Consider the following 16376-nt stretch of genomic DNA (forward strand, 5'->3'; position numbering starts at 1 on the left):
CCTAGTAAATGTAGGAGCTCAAAAAATCGTAATTATTTTTAATTTTTATTGTTTTTAAGCCCTGTAATTAACAACTATTATTAATTTTTGTTCACAATGATCGCTACAAAAAGCAGTTGAAATTTTTGAACACCGTTATTTTGATAAAAACCGTTGAGATTTAACAACTTGTTCCAAACGAAAACTTTTAAAGCCCATTTTTGATTCCCTAATCAATGATATATATCCTAGCGCTGATTTTTTCATTTTATTTATACAATTAAGCTAAAAGACCTCAGCGTTATGGCCTATCGAATGCAAATATTGAAATAATAAAAAAAATTCAAACTTTGTGCCACTTAACAATCACTTCTACGACTATCAGAATTTGAATTAGACGTGTTGGTACCACTTCAAGTGCTATTTGCATGCGATATGACTATCAGAATGTGGGTGAACATGTTAAACTTATGCACGAATTCAAGAGCTCCATAATACATGCAAGAATAGTTGAATTTTTAGTCATCTAGTATTGGTGAATCTAACGGAACTTTACCAGCTTGCATCTGCTGGCAACACTCCCGAAAATAGTATAATTCCGCCCAGTCTTTCTTGATTCAATGACTATAAGTGAGTCGTTCTCTCTTTCGACCCTACGATCCGACGGAACCTTAGAAAGTATTGCCGCAGACACTATAACAGAACTCGCCGAACGGGCTCTCAAATCACTACGTCACGTCAAATATGTTTCCTCGTATTAATTGATGCAGAAGTAATATTTTTTGCTGACGTGATGCTACAAATGCTACAAAAAAATGAAAATAGGATGACGTTAAAAATCACAAATTATAAGTAATCACATATTTGTTTTATTTGTGTCAATAAAACAAATTAATATTGTAGTTAATAAAAATTGGAGAAAGCTTTGTGTCAATTGGAAAGGAATTGCATAAATAAAAGATTGCAAATAAAACACATGTTTGTCATTTCTAATTTTTAAATTTATATTTCAATTTTAAAATAAAAAATGACTAATGAGTAAATAAAAAAGTGTAAAAACTAACTTATATAAGTTCAAAAATAAGAAAATCAATTTACTTATAATATTTTGTTTTCTATAGTTATAAAAAAATAACTTTAAAAATAAAACTTAAAATAAAAAAAAATACGTTTTTTTCCTATAATTGGAACGGTTTGAATAATTTCTTCTTTTTTATATGCGTTTCTTATTAAGTTTTTTTTCTGTTTAATAACTTTTATACATAAAATGGGTACATAATATAAATTTCATTTCATAAATATATAAATACAAGGGGACACGTACATATGTTATAGATATTATGTTAATACACATTTTTCGCTAATGATTCTTACACCACAAAATAAGCAGGAAATTTGGATTTTATTGAAATTGGAAACACACAACTTGAAAAAGTTTTTTTTTCGATTTTGTTAAACAACGGAAAATTAAATGAAACCGTTTAACTTTATTAACATTTTGAATATGATAATAAATTATTTCCTGGATTTAAAATTTTAAACCAAGTATCTATAGAAGAAGTAATAATATAGAGAATAAGAAAATACCAAAAATATTTCGAAATTTTAAATTACTTTTTTTGCTACTAAGTCTAAAATCAATTTTACTTGTAAATTTACAATTTTTACAAGAAAAAATAAAATTGAATTTTTTGTGTGGTGTATAAAATATTAGCGCAAAAGTATCTTTTAAGAAATTGTATAAAATACAATTAAATATGCCGACATTTTAAATGCCAAAATTGTATTTTAATATTGAATTATGGAACATATGGAGACAATATATAGCTATATTTATTTGTTTAATAGATAGATATATATTTTATATATGAGTATATATGAGTAAACCAATGTATGAATATAATTACTATAATAAAATATATATATATACATAATTTAAATTATTCATTATTTGAAATATATACATATATGTTTCCATAATTTTGTCTTGTTTTCATAAATATGCTTCTAAGAAATTAATTAATGTATGTAGCTTAAATCATTTATTTTTTGTTTTATTATTGTTAATTTTAATTTCTGGATTTATTAATATAATTTTACATACTTAATTAAAATACAAGAGAATCTAATTTAGTTACCTTTTTTTTAATTTCTTCCCAACTTAACTTACTTTAATAATAAACTATTGATTATATACATGTAACATCCATATTTATTTATTTATATTATTATCAAATAATTAACTTAAATTTCTATTGTTTGTTTTTATTTCAATTTTTTTTTAATTTTATACTCATTATTAAAATGTTATCAAAATAAAATAATTTAAGCTCTATAACATGATCTGCAAAATCACAAAATGGAAAAAATATTTAGAATTACAGAAAAAAAAAAAAAAAAAGTACAAAATTTATCGTGTTAAAAAAAATCAAATAAATATATTTTTGTATTTTAGAATTCGTTATAAATGTTTTCATATTTTAAAGTCAATTCGATTCAAATTTATTTTACACACATTCCAAATAAGCTCAGTATATATTCAATCGAAGTTATAATGAAAGTTTTTTATTCACTATGTTTTTAATGTGTATCTATTTAAAAACATTTAAAAAACTTTACTTACAAGTTGAATAAGTAAAGGAAGCAGATTTGAAAATAAAATTACAATTTTGTTGAAAAATTCAAGCAGTTCAATTATTCTTGGCATGATTTCTTTTTAATGCCTAGGTAAATTCTTTCTTTTGTGATTATCAAAATAAAAACATTAATTAGATTCAAACTACAAACTGTTATGTAAAACACAAAGATTTTTTATTGTACCATAATAGCACCAACCATCAACCGCATGTGTTCCACGTATATCAATATAAAAACTTAGAATAAAAATAAAAAATAGAGGATTTTCGATAATCTAGGCAGAAAAGTTTACATTAAATCCTAAAAGTCTTTTAACGCGCACTTGCAAATCTGCAGAAATTGAATTTAACTTATAATAAAAAGAAAAATTACTATTGCTGATTTGTAATATACTGGAGTAATTCTTCAATATCCAATTATTTTCTATTATGCTCTTTTTTAATTTATAATATTTTGCCCATAGCTATAAAACTTAAAAATTCCTTTGAGCTTTAAGCCTTAATTCTATTTTTGAAAACATATGCTATTTTTTTAATTTTCACAGTGAATTTATCAAACGTGCTTTATAAGATCTAAGTTAGATCTAAATTATCAAAAATCTCCATTGTTTTATATTAACAATGAAATCTATAAAATTTTCTATAAAAATTATTGTAGAGTCTACACTTGAAAAAAAACGTGGCATAATTTGAAACATTATAAGTATTACAAAATGATCTTTTGCCGGTAAATTTTCCAAAATAAAAAAAAATTACTAAAAATAAAATATGAGAACAAAATGTAAATAAATATGAGAAAATGTAAATAAAAAAGACACAAAAAATAGAATAGTTTTCAGTAATCAAAATGTTTTGTTATCAATGTGATTTTGATGCAATTTTGTAAATAAAAAAAATTGATTCGTTTTGTATGCTTTCATATTCAAATAAATGACAAAATTACTTTTACACCAAAATGTCATTTTTATGAACGCTGCTGATGTATTGTTTATAAATATTTTGTATAGAACGATTGTATTTAATGTTATAATAGCATATAAACATGATGAATACCCAAAATAAAAATAAAAAATATTTCTTGTTTTGAAAAAGTAACATTACATTAAAATATAAAGGTTGCACTATGAGCCTCCACGTACCAAGGTTTTCACTAAAAATTTCTGTTTCTATTAATATTTTCGTCTATTAAAATACATAATATACAATTTAACGATAGTTTTTTCTTATCAAAATTCTACATTAGAAAAATGAAAAGTAAACGGAAAAATATGGTGTCTTACAAAACATACATATTTTTATTATTTTAGTAATAAATTTTACAAAGCTTAAATAATCAACCACAACTTCAAAATTGCAGTAAAGCTCTATTACAAAACACTGCAATTACAATTTATAAGTTAAATTAAAATAAATTAAAATATCAAAAAAATTTTTTGTCTTAGAAAATGAAAATATTTTTTTTACGAACAAGTTCGTTCATAAATACTTAATTATTAGCAATATAGTGAAATTGTTATAAGTTGTGAACTGTTTTGCCTTTATAGAATTGCCAAAAATATATTACATATTTGATATTAAATGAAAATGTTTAAATTGCAACAATTAATAGAGTACTCAAGAGTAATTTTAACAAAATTAAACTGGCAAAACTATCCTTATTCTTTAATAATTTTAGTTTATATGGTAACCCCAACAGGATGAAAAACTATTGGTTCTTACGAATGAATATAAACTACGAATTTATTTTGACTTTTGAATCTTAAAAAATTACAATATTTTTGAAATTTCGTTAAGGGTTTTTTTATTTTACATTAATTACATTCAAAAATATGGTAACAATTTCATTTTCTTGCGGATACGATTTAAATCGTTTTCTGTTTCTCTTTTTAAATTGTCATAAATTCATTTTAAAATTCATTAAGCAATAGCACCTCTGGATTATTATTTTGATCAATAGAGTCGAATAAACGATTTCTGATTTAAATAAAAAAGCAAACGCGAGAAATACATAGTTTATAATTTCAGGTATTTACGGGACTAATTTTAGGTATTAGCGAGATTAAACGATTTACACGTAAAGTTGAAGTGTGCGTTATTGCTTTTTATGTGTGCTTTGTTGCTAATTAAACACACTTTTTAGTAATTTTCAAAACTTATCTGTGAAAAAAACAGAAAAAATTTTTAGAAAAAAAATTTTGTGAACGGTCATAGTACATATATTAGTATGTAATATTTTAAGATTAATATGCTAAAATACTCTATTTCAATAATTTTTTAGATAAAATTTTATCAAGGGAAGTTTCTATTATAATAGCTGTCATTTTTTTATAATTTCATTGTCAAAATTGACAATTTTGAAACGATTAAACTAATTTACTAAATTTATTTATTTTTTATATTAAGTTTAACTTTATTAGTTTGCGTTAAGAAATACAATTTTAGGTAAAGATCAAGCTACATTTTATAAAACATTTTTTTTAACTATAAGTACATGATAATGTATTAAAAAAAATTGTTTGCCAATAATAGATTTATTCTGTTTTTTCATTATTTATAAAAAAAATATTTAAATTACAATAAATTATAGATTATTTATGAGTAGCTTTATTTATGTATATAAAAATTAAGAAAAATTCTTAAATATTACGATTTACATATATTAAAATCTTAATTCTTGCAAACAAATCGAAAATATATGTACACATAATGATGTGTACATGTTGAAAAAATACCATAAATAAAAAAAATGTTGTTTTTTCGTATTATTTTTTCTTGTTGTAATAAATTTCATTGCAACTTACAGCATCTTACAATTAAAACTTAAAAACTAGAATATTATATAATAAAAAGAAATTTTTGTTTCATTTCTGATGGTGAGGTTTTTGAAAAAATTTTCACATTAAAAATTATGAATGTAAAATAATTATAGAGCAAAAGACAATTTCTAAGCTACATATACTTGTATAATTTACGCTATGTATATAATATATATTATATATACGCATAAATATAAATATTATTCGCATAATTAATCTCTATATTTATATTACTTTTTATTTTATAATTTAAATCTAAATATTATTCATTTTTACGGATGATTCAATACTTTTTTCTTTTTAACTTTTAATTTTTTTTATGTTTATTTCTATATTTAATTGAAATAAAATTTTACTTCTATTTTAGTTTTATATATTTTAATATTATTTTCGTGCTTGCAGCGTTTTATTTTTACTCTTCATAATTTTTTATTTTTTGTCAATTTTTTTTAAATATTATTTGAATACTTACGAATTTATAATTGGTATTTTTTATATACAGTATAATTAATATATATTTTTTTATACTTTTTTATTTTTCTAATTTTTTTTAGTTTTTTTAATAATTTTATTTTTTTAAACATTCTAAATTAAAAATGATGTCGATTACTTATTTAATATGTTATATATTTTTTAATCATTACAATACTTTAAGTGATGCATTTGATATCATGAATGTTTATCTGTTAATTCAGCCCACCTTACTTCAAAAAATTTTCGCATTCCATGTCCAGCCTTACCCACAGGGGAATCATCTTCATTAAACATTTCACAATTATCAAATATTTGCCTAACATCAGTAACAAACTCGTCACGAGACTTATAACTGCAATTTGTTTTAAAAGTTTTTTATTGAGAAAAAAAATAAAAAAAAAAAATAAAATAAAATTAAATATTAACACAAATTCAAAATTAATATGTAATATAGTTTAATTGAAAGTATTTGGAAAAATAATAAAGTAAAAAAAAAAATTTTTTAATTTTTCAAGGCAATTCTTAAAACCAAGTTTGAAATAGCTTCCTAATGATCACATATACATACATTTGTTTCATTTTCGGTTTTTGAAACTAGATTTCGACTTAAAAAGTAAGATTACATAAATATACGCAACATTTTTAAGATATTTTTATGTTAACACAGGAAATTTCTACGTGATGTTATAGATTATGAGCATTTTCGTTTTCTGTTTCAATATCAAATGATTAATTTTCATGTCAGTAATACATTTTGTACTCAACTGACAAGCTGATTACCTTTTCAGTGATAAATTGCAATATTTTTTACTCCTTGTTTTCATTTTATTATAGTTTTCAAATTGTCTTTTGTATATTTTATGTAAAATACATATGTATGTATGTATCTATTATATGAAAATAAAATATAAATAATGAATATAAATTTTTTGAATGGATATTTAATTTTTAAGGCAACTTAACCGAAAATTCCTTAAATTTGAACTAAATAAATATACCTAAAGTAATCCGAAATTTCAGTCTATTTATGCCACAACATTATTTATTATATTAATAACATTGTAATAAATTTCGTTTTAGCAGCTTATTTGCTCTATTTACCAATTCTCAATTATATGTACGTTCTATATAAATTACCAATTAAACATACCCATATATATGAATTGTCAATTTAAAATTATTATTTCTATAAAGAATGAAAATCGTAAAACATTATAAAATTTAAATTCAAAAATTTTTGTTTCAATTTGGTAATATGCACATGTAATATTAATGCTAATTAAAATATTAAATAAATAATAAATTTAAATAGTAATACTATTTAAAATTATATCTCAAATAATTTTGCTTGCAATTAATTAAAACACGATGGACATGGAGATAAGAGAGTGGTTCTCCTTTTTTTTGAAAAAAAATTTAATTGGATTGTTTTTTATATGAATCATAGAAAAGTGAGATTAAAATTTGGTTTTTAGGTAGCAAAAGCAAATTACATAAATCATAATGGGGATTAAATGAAATACATGCAATATATTTTACTTAAAAAAATTAAAAACAACGAACTCGTAAAAAAGAAGAAATAAAAATTAAAAATAAGTGCTAGGGTGGGTATGGTATACCGTAAGTTAGTTTTTATAAATTTTGATAAAAATTTTGGAATAAAAGAAAAAAAAATTCAAATCAAGATATATTATAGGTTAACGCAAAACTTGATAAAAGAAAGATCAGCAGATTTAGTTACGTCTAATGTAAAACGATTATTTCTTTAAATTTTAAGCACAAAATAACTTAAAAAAATAGTTTTTTTACTGTGTACCATTAAATGGTATACATTACGCACAGCATACTACTAATATGTTGTTTTTAATAATATATATTTATACAGATGTTTAATATTTTAGTTACGAGCTATTAATTTCTAAGTAGAAAAGTTAAATCTAAAAATATGCTATTTTCCTTTTTTTCCATTATTAGTTCATACTTATTAGTACATAGCAAGAAAAAAATCAATTAAATATATTTTGAGGAGGTATAAGTTTCATTAAAGTTTAAATTAGAATACTATAAAACAAGTAATTATTAAAAACTTCTGTTTTAATTATTAAGAATTAACAAGGAATTTAATTTTAACACAGAAAATTTCAATGTTTAATGTTGATATATATGTCTTTGTTTACATAAGCTCCTCTTACGATTTAGTTTTATATATTTTATGATCATTTCTCATATTGAAATAAAGAAATAAAAAATATAACCATAAATCAATCCACTGATCTTTTCAAAAAAAATGGCCGAATTTATTTTAATAGAATCTAAATTTAGAAATGAATAATTGCTCAATTCATAAACAATCAAAACATTTAAAAGAAAAAATTACAGAATTTTATAATTTTCCAATGGATGTTTTTCAAATTCTTCCAATTGTGTGTTTTTTGTTTTTAATTTAAAATAAAAAATAAAATTAATAAATAAAAAAAGAAGTAAATATTAAATAATAAATTAACATCATTTCGATTTTTTAAATTTTATTTTTGAAATCCAAACTTCAAAGTAAAATATATTTCTTACATTAACGTTCTGATTCAGAACAATAAAAAGAAAACGGAAGAATAAAACCGAAAACATATTATTGAAAAGAATTCCAGTTTTCTGTTAAAATTTCAAATTTTCAAATTGTTTTCATTCTGGAAAATTCAAAATTTTTGAATAAAAACCCATCACGTCTATGAGGCAAACCCAAAATAATAAGGCTGACAAAATATGGGTGAGAGTAACAAATTGAGTTCGCTTTTAAAAATATTAGAACTAAATCATGCTAACCAATAAATTTGGTCAATTAAATTTTGCATAAAGTGAAAAATGTATATTTGAAAAAATATTTAAACAATTAAGAGTTTTAAAACTAAAAAAAACACAATCTTTGTTCTGTTTCCTTCTTTTTAGTATAATTCAAATATTTGTGAAGTAATAAAAAAAGCTTGCTTTTAACGTATTATATTAGATATGTAGCATTCTTATTTGATATGAATGAAAGAATCTTTTAAAATGCAATATCTCAAAGTAATGTATGTCGAAAAAAAATGAATTAATAAAAAAATAGACATTTTAAACTCCACAGTACATACTTATATTACCTATTAAGGTAACACAATATTATAGTTATCTAGATAAATTATACCAGATAAAATACAGGTAAAATATGGTGTTGGCATTCTCAAAAAGTAATTTAAACCTTTTATATGAAATATAAAGTAAAAACCATTTATTTTAAAATAGTGAAAACTTTAATTCGAAAAGGACACTTTACTACTGAATTGCAAATCGTGAATTTGCTGAATATGTAAATGGTATGGGTAAAAAAAAAATTATCAATGTGGGAGTATGTAGAAATTATATTATATGTTCAATTTTATTGCATCAAAACAATCAAACAATTAACTTTAAAATAAAACTTTGAAATTGAAAAACATTTTTTTGTTTCATTTTAGTCCCAAAAGCTAAACTGAAATTAATTGTTGAAAATTCATTTTAAATGATGTAATTTTTCATTATACTACAAATACACCGTTTGTCACATCAAATAAAATAAAATTGTAAATATAAATAAAATTATACGGTAAAAATAAAAATATAAATTGAAAAATAAATTATGATTAAAATAAAAAAAACGAAAAGCAACGAAAAGTTTAAAAAATAAAAATTAGGGAAAATCATAAAAATATACTTACACTAAATCTTGTAGTCGTTTCTTAATTGTCGATAAATCCATTGGATTTTTTATTATTTTCTTATAGGTTGGAAATTGTTTTGTGTTAACCGGTAATAAAAATGGCCAAGAGTCTTCATGAATCTTCAAGGTTAGAAAATTGGACATCAATCAAATTAAAAATAAAAAAAAGACAAATAAAGGATATAAAAAAAAAACATAAGTGTAAAAAAATTATAGATGGGCAAATAAAGTGTTTAAAAATTGTTCTTAAAATTATTAGAAAAATTACTAATTCTTTATTATTTATTTGATAATCATAAGTATATAATTGTTTTGAAATAAAAAGACCAAAATGAAAAAAAAATATTCTCTTATTTCAGTATAAATGCAAATCAATAACATACTTTATAAGAATTTCATTAGCAATAAAAATTTTAAAAATACAAAATTAAATAAGAAACGAAAATTTTACAAAAAAATAAAATGAAAGGAATTTATTTATTGCTAAAATAAATAGGGTCTCACCTCCATGTCAGCAAGTAAAGTTTTACAAACTGAAAGCTCTTTCATCAATTTTTTCGTCGCGTGTTTTTCTTTCTTTTCTTGCTTTAACTTTTCTTTAGCCTCATTTAAAACTTGCAAATGCTGTTGTTGAATTTGTTGATGTGTGGGAGGTGGTGGTGAGTCTGGCACTGAGGATGATGGCGGAGGTGTCGATGGTACTGATGGCTGCTGTTGAATAGACTGTTGAGGTTGTGTTTGCTGTTGCGATTGTTGTTGTTGTAGCTGTTGTTGTTGTTGCTGTTGTTGTTTTTGTTGCTGATGTTGTTGATGGTGTTGTTGTTGTTGCTGCTGTTGTTGTTGTTGCTGTTGTTGTTGTTGATGCTGTTGTTGTTGCTGTGGCTGTAACGATTGAGACTGACTTGGTGTAGATGATGCTACTGATCCTTGAGATGTATTAGAAATTATCGACACTGTAGGTGATAATTGCGACTGTTGCATTGGATTTATACTTGAATTTGGTGTATCATCAGATGTTGACGTATCCATTAACATATTATTGTTTTCGTTATTCAAAATGGGCAATGTTGTCGGAGTTGTCGGTCTAACTGGCGTGTTGGGAGTTGCTGCCGTCATTGATAAAATTGAAGGTAATGCTTGTGGTGGTAACGTTACTATTGATGGATATTTATTGTTTGAAGCTCCGTCAATAGAATTATTTTGAAGATCATCAAAAGAGGTTGAAGCAATAGAATTATTTGGGCTAAAATAAAATTTATGGGTATATTAGTATATTAAAAATTTCAGTTACAATATTCAATGTTGTTAATATAATAACATAAATACAACCGAAACTTAAAAAAGGTATGTTCAAAAAAAAAAAAAATAATGTTGTTTACCTTAATGTGGTTTCTTCGTGTGAAGAATGCACCGATCGTTGAAATGATGAATTATGCGGGGTTTGCGAGAGATGATCGTTTGGTTGCTTATTTTGTTTATCTTTTTCTTTAATACTTGTATCTTTGTCTTTATCTCTTTCTTTTATTTCTTTATTAGAATTTCGTTTTTGGGCACGTTTTTTCGGTGGTGGAGCTTTAGCTATACACCCATGGCAATACCATTTACCTCGTGGAACTTTTAAAAGCGGTGGTATATAGCAGTCACTATGAAAAGCTCTTGGACATAATTCACAATATACCATTTTACCAACAGGTGCTTGACGATGACCCCCACAAACAATACATTTTCGTTCATTTGTTGCTTTATTTAAACATTCATAGCAATACCTAGATGTATTAAAATAATAAATGCGAAAAAAGTTTTTAAAATAAATTATTTCTTAATTATTACTCTTAAAAAATATATAAAAATTGAAAACTGAACACTTATTTTTTTTTTTTAGAAATAAGAAAATTTTTAGTTCAATTGCGCTGAATATTTTCTGAGATAAGATTAAATTATTATTACGATTATATGGCAGCTGCCATAGAACTCTAAACAATTCAGATAAACTTGTAAGAATTGCAGCAAGGAGTAAAACTCCATTATTCGCGGACATTATTATGGCTTGTACATAATACACAAATTCCGAGCAAAAAGAATACGAGATAACTTTGTATAATCATAATATTCTAAGTACATAAACAAATGAAATAATTTCTAAATAAGTCTGCTATGGAGCGGAAGCGGTTACATATTGTTTATTCGTAATATGTATTGTTATAAAGTTATTACATATTGTCTACAAAATAAACAAAATAAGCAAATATAAATCATAATGCATTATGAATTATGAAGTAATATTCAAAAAAAAAGAATAAAGTGAAATCGTTTTATCATCTTTTTAGTGCCATATACATATGTTCCTATATCAGACAAAGCTTAGAAATAAATCAAAAATAAATTGTAAATTTGAATGAAATTAATAAGGGTTATTCGAAATTATTTCTATAAAGGAAATTGACTAATTTTTCTAACTATGCTGATTCTACATATTTTTTGAATATTTAACGTTCAAATTTTAAAAAAATCGATTGTTAAATTCAATAGAAAAATAAATTTTAAAAAGATTCATTAGAAATTTTAAAGTATCAAACCTTTCCTATCTTCCAAATGGAAAAATTTAAAAGATAGAATCCAAAGCAACTTGAATTTTCTTTTTCCATTTAGGAAAAATAAAACAAAAAAAAATATAATATTTATATATAATCGTTGTACATATTTATGTTTTAAATTCAAGTTCATTTCAAATCGTTACCCATTCATTTACTGCAATCATGCTTACTGGTATATGGATGTAATTTTTTATATTACAAACTTTGAACTTTAGTGTGACAGCTCATAACTAATCTTGTTTCAATGTTTTAGAACATATTTGAAATTTACGAATCACAGGAAATTCAAATATGTATGTTCTTTTAGTTTTTATTATTAAACATAATCCACTGTATCTAATAATCTTTTCTGAAATCTCTTCCGAGGCAAAAACTGGCTGTGTAAACATGTTTTCATCTCGAAACGAGAAATGTTTTCATCATCTTAGTCGAGCAACTAACATATTGCGAGTGCTTATATATACATACATATTTACATCTCAGATCATTACGACCTAGCAGTATGGACTTCCCATTTTTATGAATTATACTTTGTTTAACTATATTCAAAAAAATTATAGTTACAAGCAAAGCAGTAAGATGTGTTATAAGACCAAAATGTATTATGTGTAATACATGTATGTTTCTACATATGAAGGAGATTGCAAGGTAAATGAAGAGTAAAAATTTGGAACTAATTGTGCTTATATTTGCTACAATATTTATATTTACTATTCGGGAAAAAAAAAATAATTCTCTTTTAACTTGTTATGTTCAACGCTTACATTCTTAAACTGGATTTTAATTGCAAGTTATTATTTTTCATACTTACCAGTCTCCTTCGGGAATGTTTTCCATTTTAGGTTTGAAACAGTATGTGTGATAGCCCTTATCACAACCATCACATAACAAAAGTTTATCCTCGTTTTCTCCAGATGAACAAAATTGGCAATTCTGTTGCAGTATTAATTTTTGTTTTTGTGTCAAACCATTTTTCCCAAGTGATTGTAATTGTTTCATTGCAATTAAAGTTGATTCAGTTGATGGTGATAATGTTGTATTAATTGGTGATGGAGAAGAAATTTTTGTGTTATTAACCATATCGCCATTTTTAATATTATTGCAATTCTTATTTTTAATTTTTTTATTTAATATTTTATTTGATATTAGTTGTCCATCATCAATTTTATTAGTTTTCGATTTTCTTTTTTGTTTATTATTATTAGAAATTTTTTTATCAGATTTAGAAGTATTTTCATAAGACTATCATAAGTTTCATAAATAATAATTATTGTATTTTGATTATTAGTTCATTTTTTTTGTATGTATAATATTTATTGTATAATTGTATGATTTTTAACCAATTTTTAATTGTTGTAAATGTATGTTTAGTATTTTTCATTCAATAAAAATTTTTGTTGTATGTTATAAATGAACAGCAGTAATTGAAATAATGTGTTGTAATAAAATTAAACAGAAATTGACGTATGCGTATTTTTTTATTACATTTTTTATACATAATGTAATGAAATATATCGTGAAATTGATACATAACAGACATTTAAACATACAAATATAAATATTGATATATATACATATATATAGACATACATATTTAATAATATTATTTAACCAAAACCATACACCAATATTAATAAAGTACCGCACAGCAAATTAAATTTAAATTAACAAAGTTGTTAATAAACAAGAAAGAATTTATTTGCGTTTTTTTTTTGAACAATTGTTTAGAAAATGCGTGCAGGGCAAAACAAAAGTTATTGAAAGTTTTTTTTACAAAAAAAAAAAAAAAAACAAAAACAAAATGTAAAATTTTAGTTTTTTTTGTGTTTTGATTGTTTTTTATAAAATATATAAACAGTTATTTTAAATTTTATTTTTATGAAAATTGCAGGCAGATTAATAACATTATAATATAATATTGTTTTAAACATACATTTTTGTTATATTAATTTGGCGAAAAAGAAAAAAAAAGAAAAGAAAAAAGAAATAAATTAAACTTAAGGAATTATGAATTAGTAAATAAGATCTAAAAAACATAACTATTGAACTTGTAGTAAAAAGCATTTTTGTACATTTAAAGCTTTTATTTTGTTAATATTTAGTTATTCCTACGTCAAAAAGAAGTCTAATAATAAAAAGACTAAAATTAAGGTGCCAACTACACATCAGACTAAATCTACGATTTAATTTAGAAAAAGATTTCATGAAAGTTTACACATCAGATTCATTTTATTCCTGAAGATCAAACTTTTGACCGCAATGTTTAAATATTTACAATCCACTGAATAAAAAGCAGCTGATCGGAGAAAATTTTTTAAAAAAATTCAGGTTGTGCCATATTGTTGTTAAAAACCTGAAAGAAAATCTGCAGCCCTATCATGAATTTCGTTCGCAGCCCTAAATTACGAGTATTATATTGTCAATTCCGAATTACTAAAATTCTAAGAAAAATTGTGCTGCCATTGCTGATTCATGATCTGATACGAAAGAAACTTGTGATCATTCAAAAGTCTAGGTTGTAGCTAAGTTTTTGCTTCGTAGGATTCTACGAGCGGAATTAATGATAGGACTGCTGATAATAATCGGATAGTTTTTTATTTTATCTCTCAGATTTAATCTGATGGCAGATTTCGATTACGCATTAGATTTTCAATCAAATTTCATCTAAGATTTGATCTGATGTACAAAAGCACCTTTAAATTTTTCACCATGAAAAGAGAAATAGAGAAATGGAGAAAATCGTTTAGATGTGACACTTTATCTCTTATTTATTATTCTATAAAACATATCATTTTGATCAAAAAAGAATCAAAAATCTGTTCTAATATCATATAACACGAAAAAAGGAATTCAAAGCATAAAAATCGGTATAAACTTTAATATTTGAATGTTTATTTATTTATATTCTAAATTATTTTCATTAATAATTTGTAAAGACAATTAAAGGCATAGTAGAGTTCATATTTTTAGATCTGTATTAGCATTAACGTTAATTATTAATTAAGAATTTCAAATTTAGTTTTTTCAGTTATATTTATTGTAAGCGCGTGTAAATGTTATTTAAGTGAAAATATTTAAAAAAAAATTAAGCTATTTTTACTAAAATATTAATGATCAATATTAATCGCGGGAAAAATTAACAAATCCTTTGTATACTTTACAAAAATACAAAAACAGGTATGATTGAATTTTTTTTTACTTTTCGTTCTAATGAACATTTAATATTGGAACACAAATTTATTTATTATGCTATGAATTATGTTTATTTTGCTATTATAGGGCTATTTCTAAATTAATTCGAAATGAATCATTTCATATGTAAGCTAAAAAAAATTATAAATATACATACATACACATGTACTTTTTACAAAGGACATTGGCTTACACGAATAAAATAAAAATAACAAAATGGTAATGTAAAGAATAGTGTAATTTTTATAAGGAAAATAAATTTTAAATTTTAATATTATTTTTTTAGCAGAAAAATCATAAACGTTATAACGAAATACCAACGAAATGATTTATGTCGCAGAGAGAAATTTTTTCAACAACCGAAAATTAGAAATTATTATTTCCGAAAAGTGTCAATTCTTTAAATTATTTTTTTTTTCGATTTTTCGATGTAAGCTAAAAAAATTTATAAATATACATACATACACATGTATTTTTTACAAAGGACATTGGCTTACACGAATAAAATAAAAATAACAAAATGGTAATGTAAAGAATAGTGTAATTTTTATAAGGAAAATAAATTTTAAATTTTAATATTATTTTTTTAGCAGAAAAATCATAAACGTTATAACGAAATAACAACGAAATGATTTATGTCGCAGAGAGAAATTTTTTCAACAACCGAAAATTAGAAATTATTATTTCCGAAAAGTGTCAATTCTTTAAATAATTTTTTTTTTCGATTTTTATTACCAAAATAATGCTGTTTAAAATCACACATAAAATAACACTTAATATTATAATTACTTAATTTTTATGCCACCGCGATATATATTACTAGCCATGTTTTCTTTTTTAGTTAAGCACACTTCTTCAAAAAAATTATTACTGCATAGCTTTTTTTCGCAAAAATGGATTTTTGAAACTTTAACTGTTTAAAAATATATTCATTCAGGTAAAATATCTATATATA

At 23.1% G+C, this 16376-nt stretch overlaps 1 protein-coding gene across 1 annotated transcript in view; it reads right to left on the reverse strand.

Moving 5' to 3' along the window:
* Positions 1-1020: 1020 nt before the first annotated feature.
* The window catches only part of LOC129607464 (uncharacterized), a 71812-nt gene continuing 56456 nt past the window's right edge, over positions 1021-16376 (reverse strand). Inside the window, exons 19-23 of the mRNA XM_055518493.1 lie at positions 13041-13471; positions 11015-11401; positions 10140-10878; positions 9634-9755; positions 1021-6257 (exon numbers count right to left, since the gene is read on the reverse strand). Coding sequence (XP_055374468.1) covers positions 6101-6257; positions 9634-9755; positions 10140-10878; positions 11015-11401; positions 13041-13471 — 1836 coding nt within the window. The 3' untranslated portion in view covers positions 1021-6100. The remainder of the gene's footprint in view (positions 6258-9633; positions 9756-10139; positions 10879-11014; positions 11402-13040; positions 13472-16376) is intronic.

Source organism: Condylostylus longicornis, unplaced genomic scaffold (genome assembly GCF_029603195.1).
Source record: "Condylostylus longicornis isolate FDR11 unplaced genomic scaffold, ASM2960319v2 ptg000027l, whole genome shotgun sequence".
In the NCBI taxonomy this organism is placed as follows: domain Eukaryota; kingdom Metazoa; phylum Arthropoda; class Insecta; order Diptera; family Dolichopodidae; genus Condylostylus; species Condylostylus longicornis.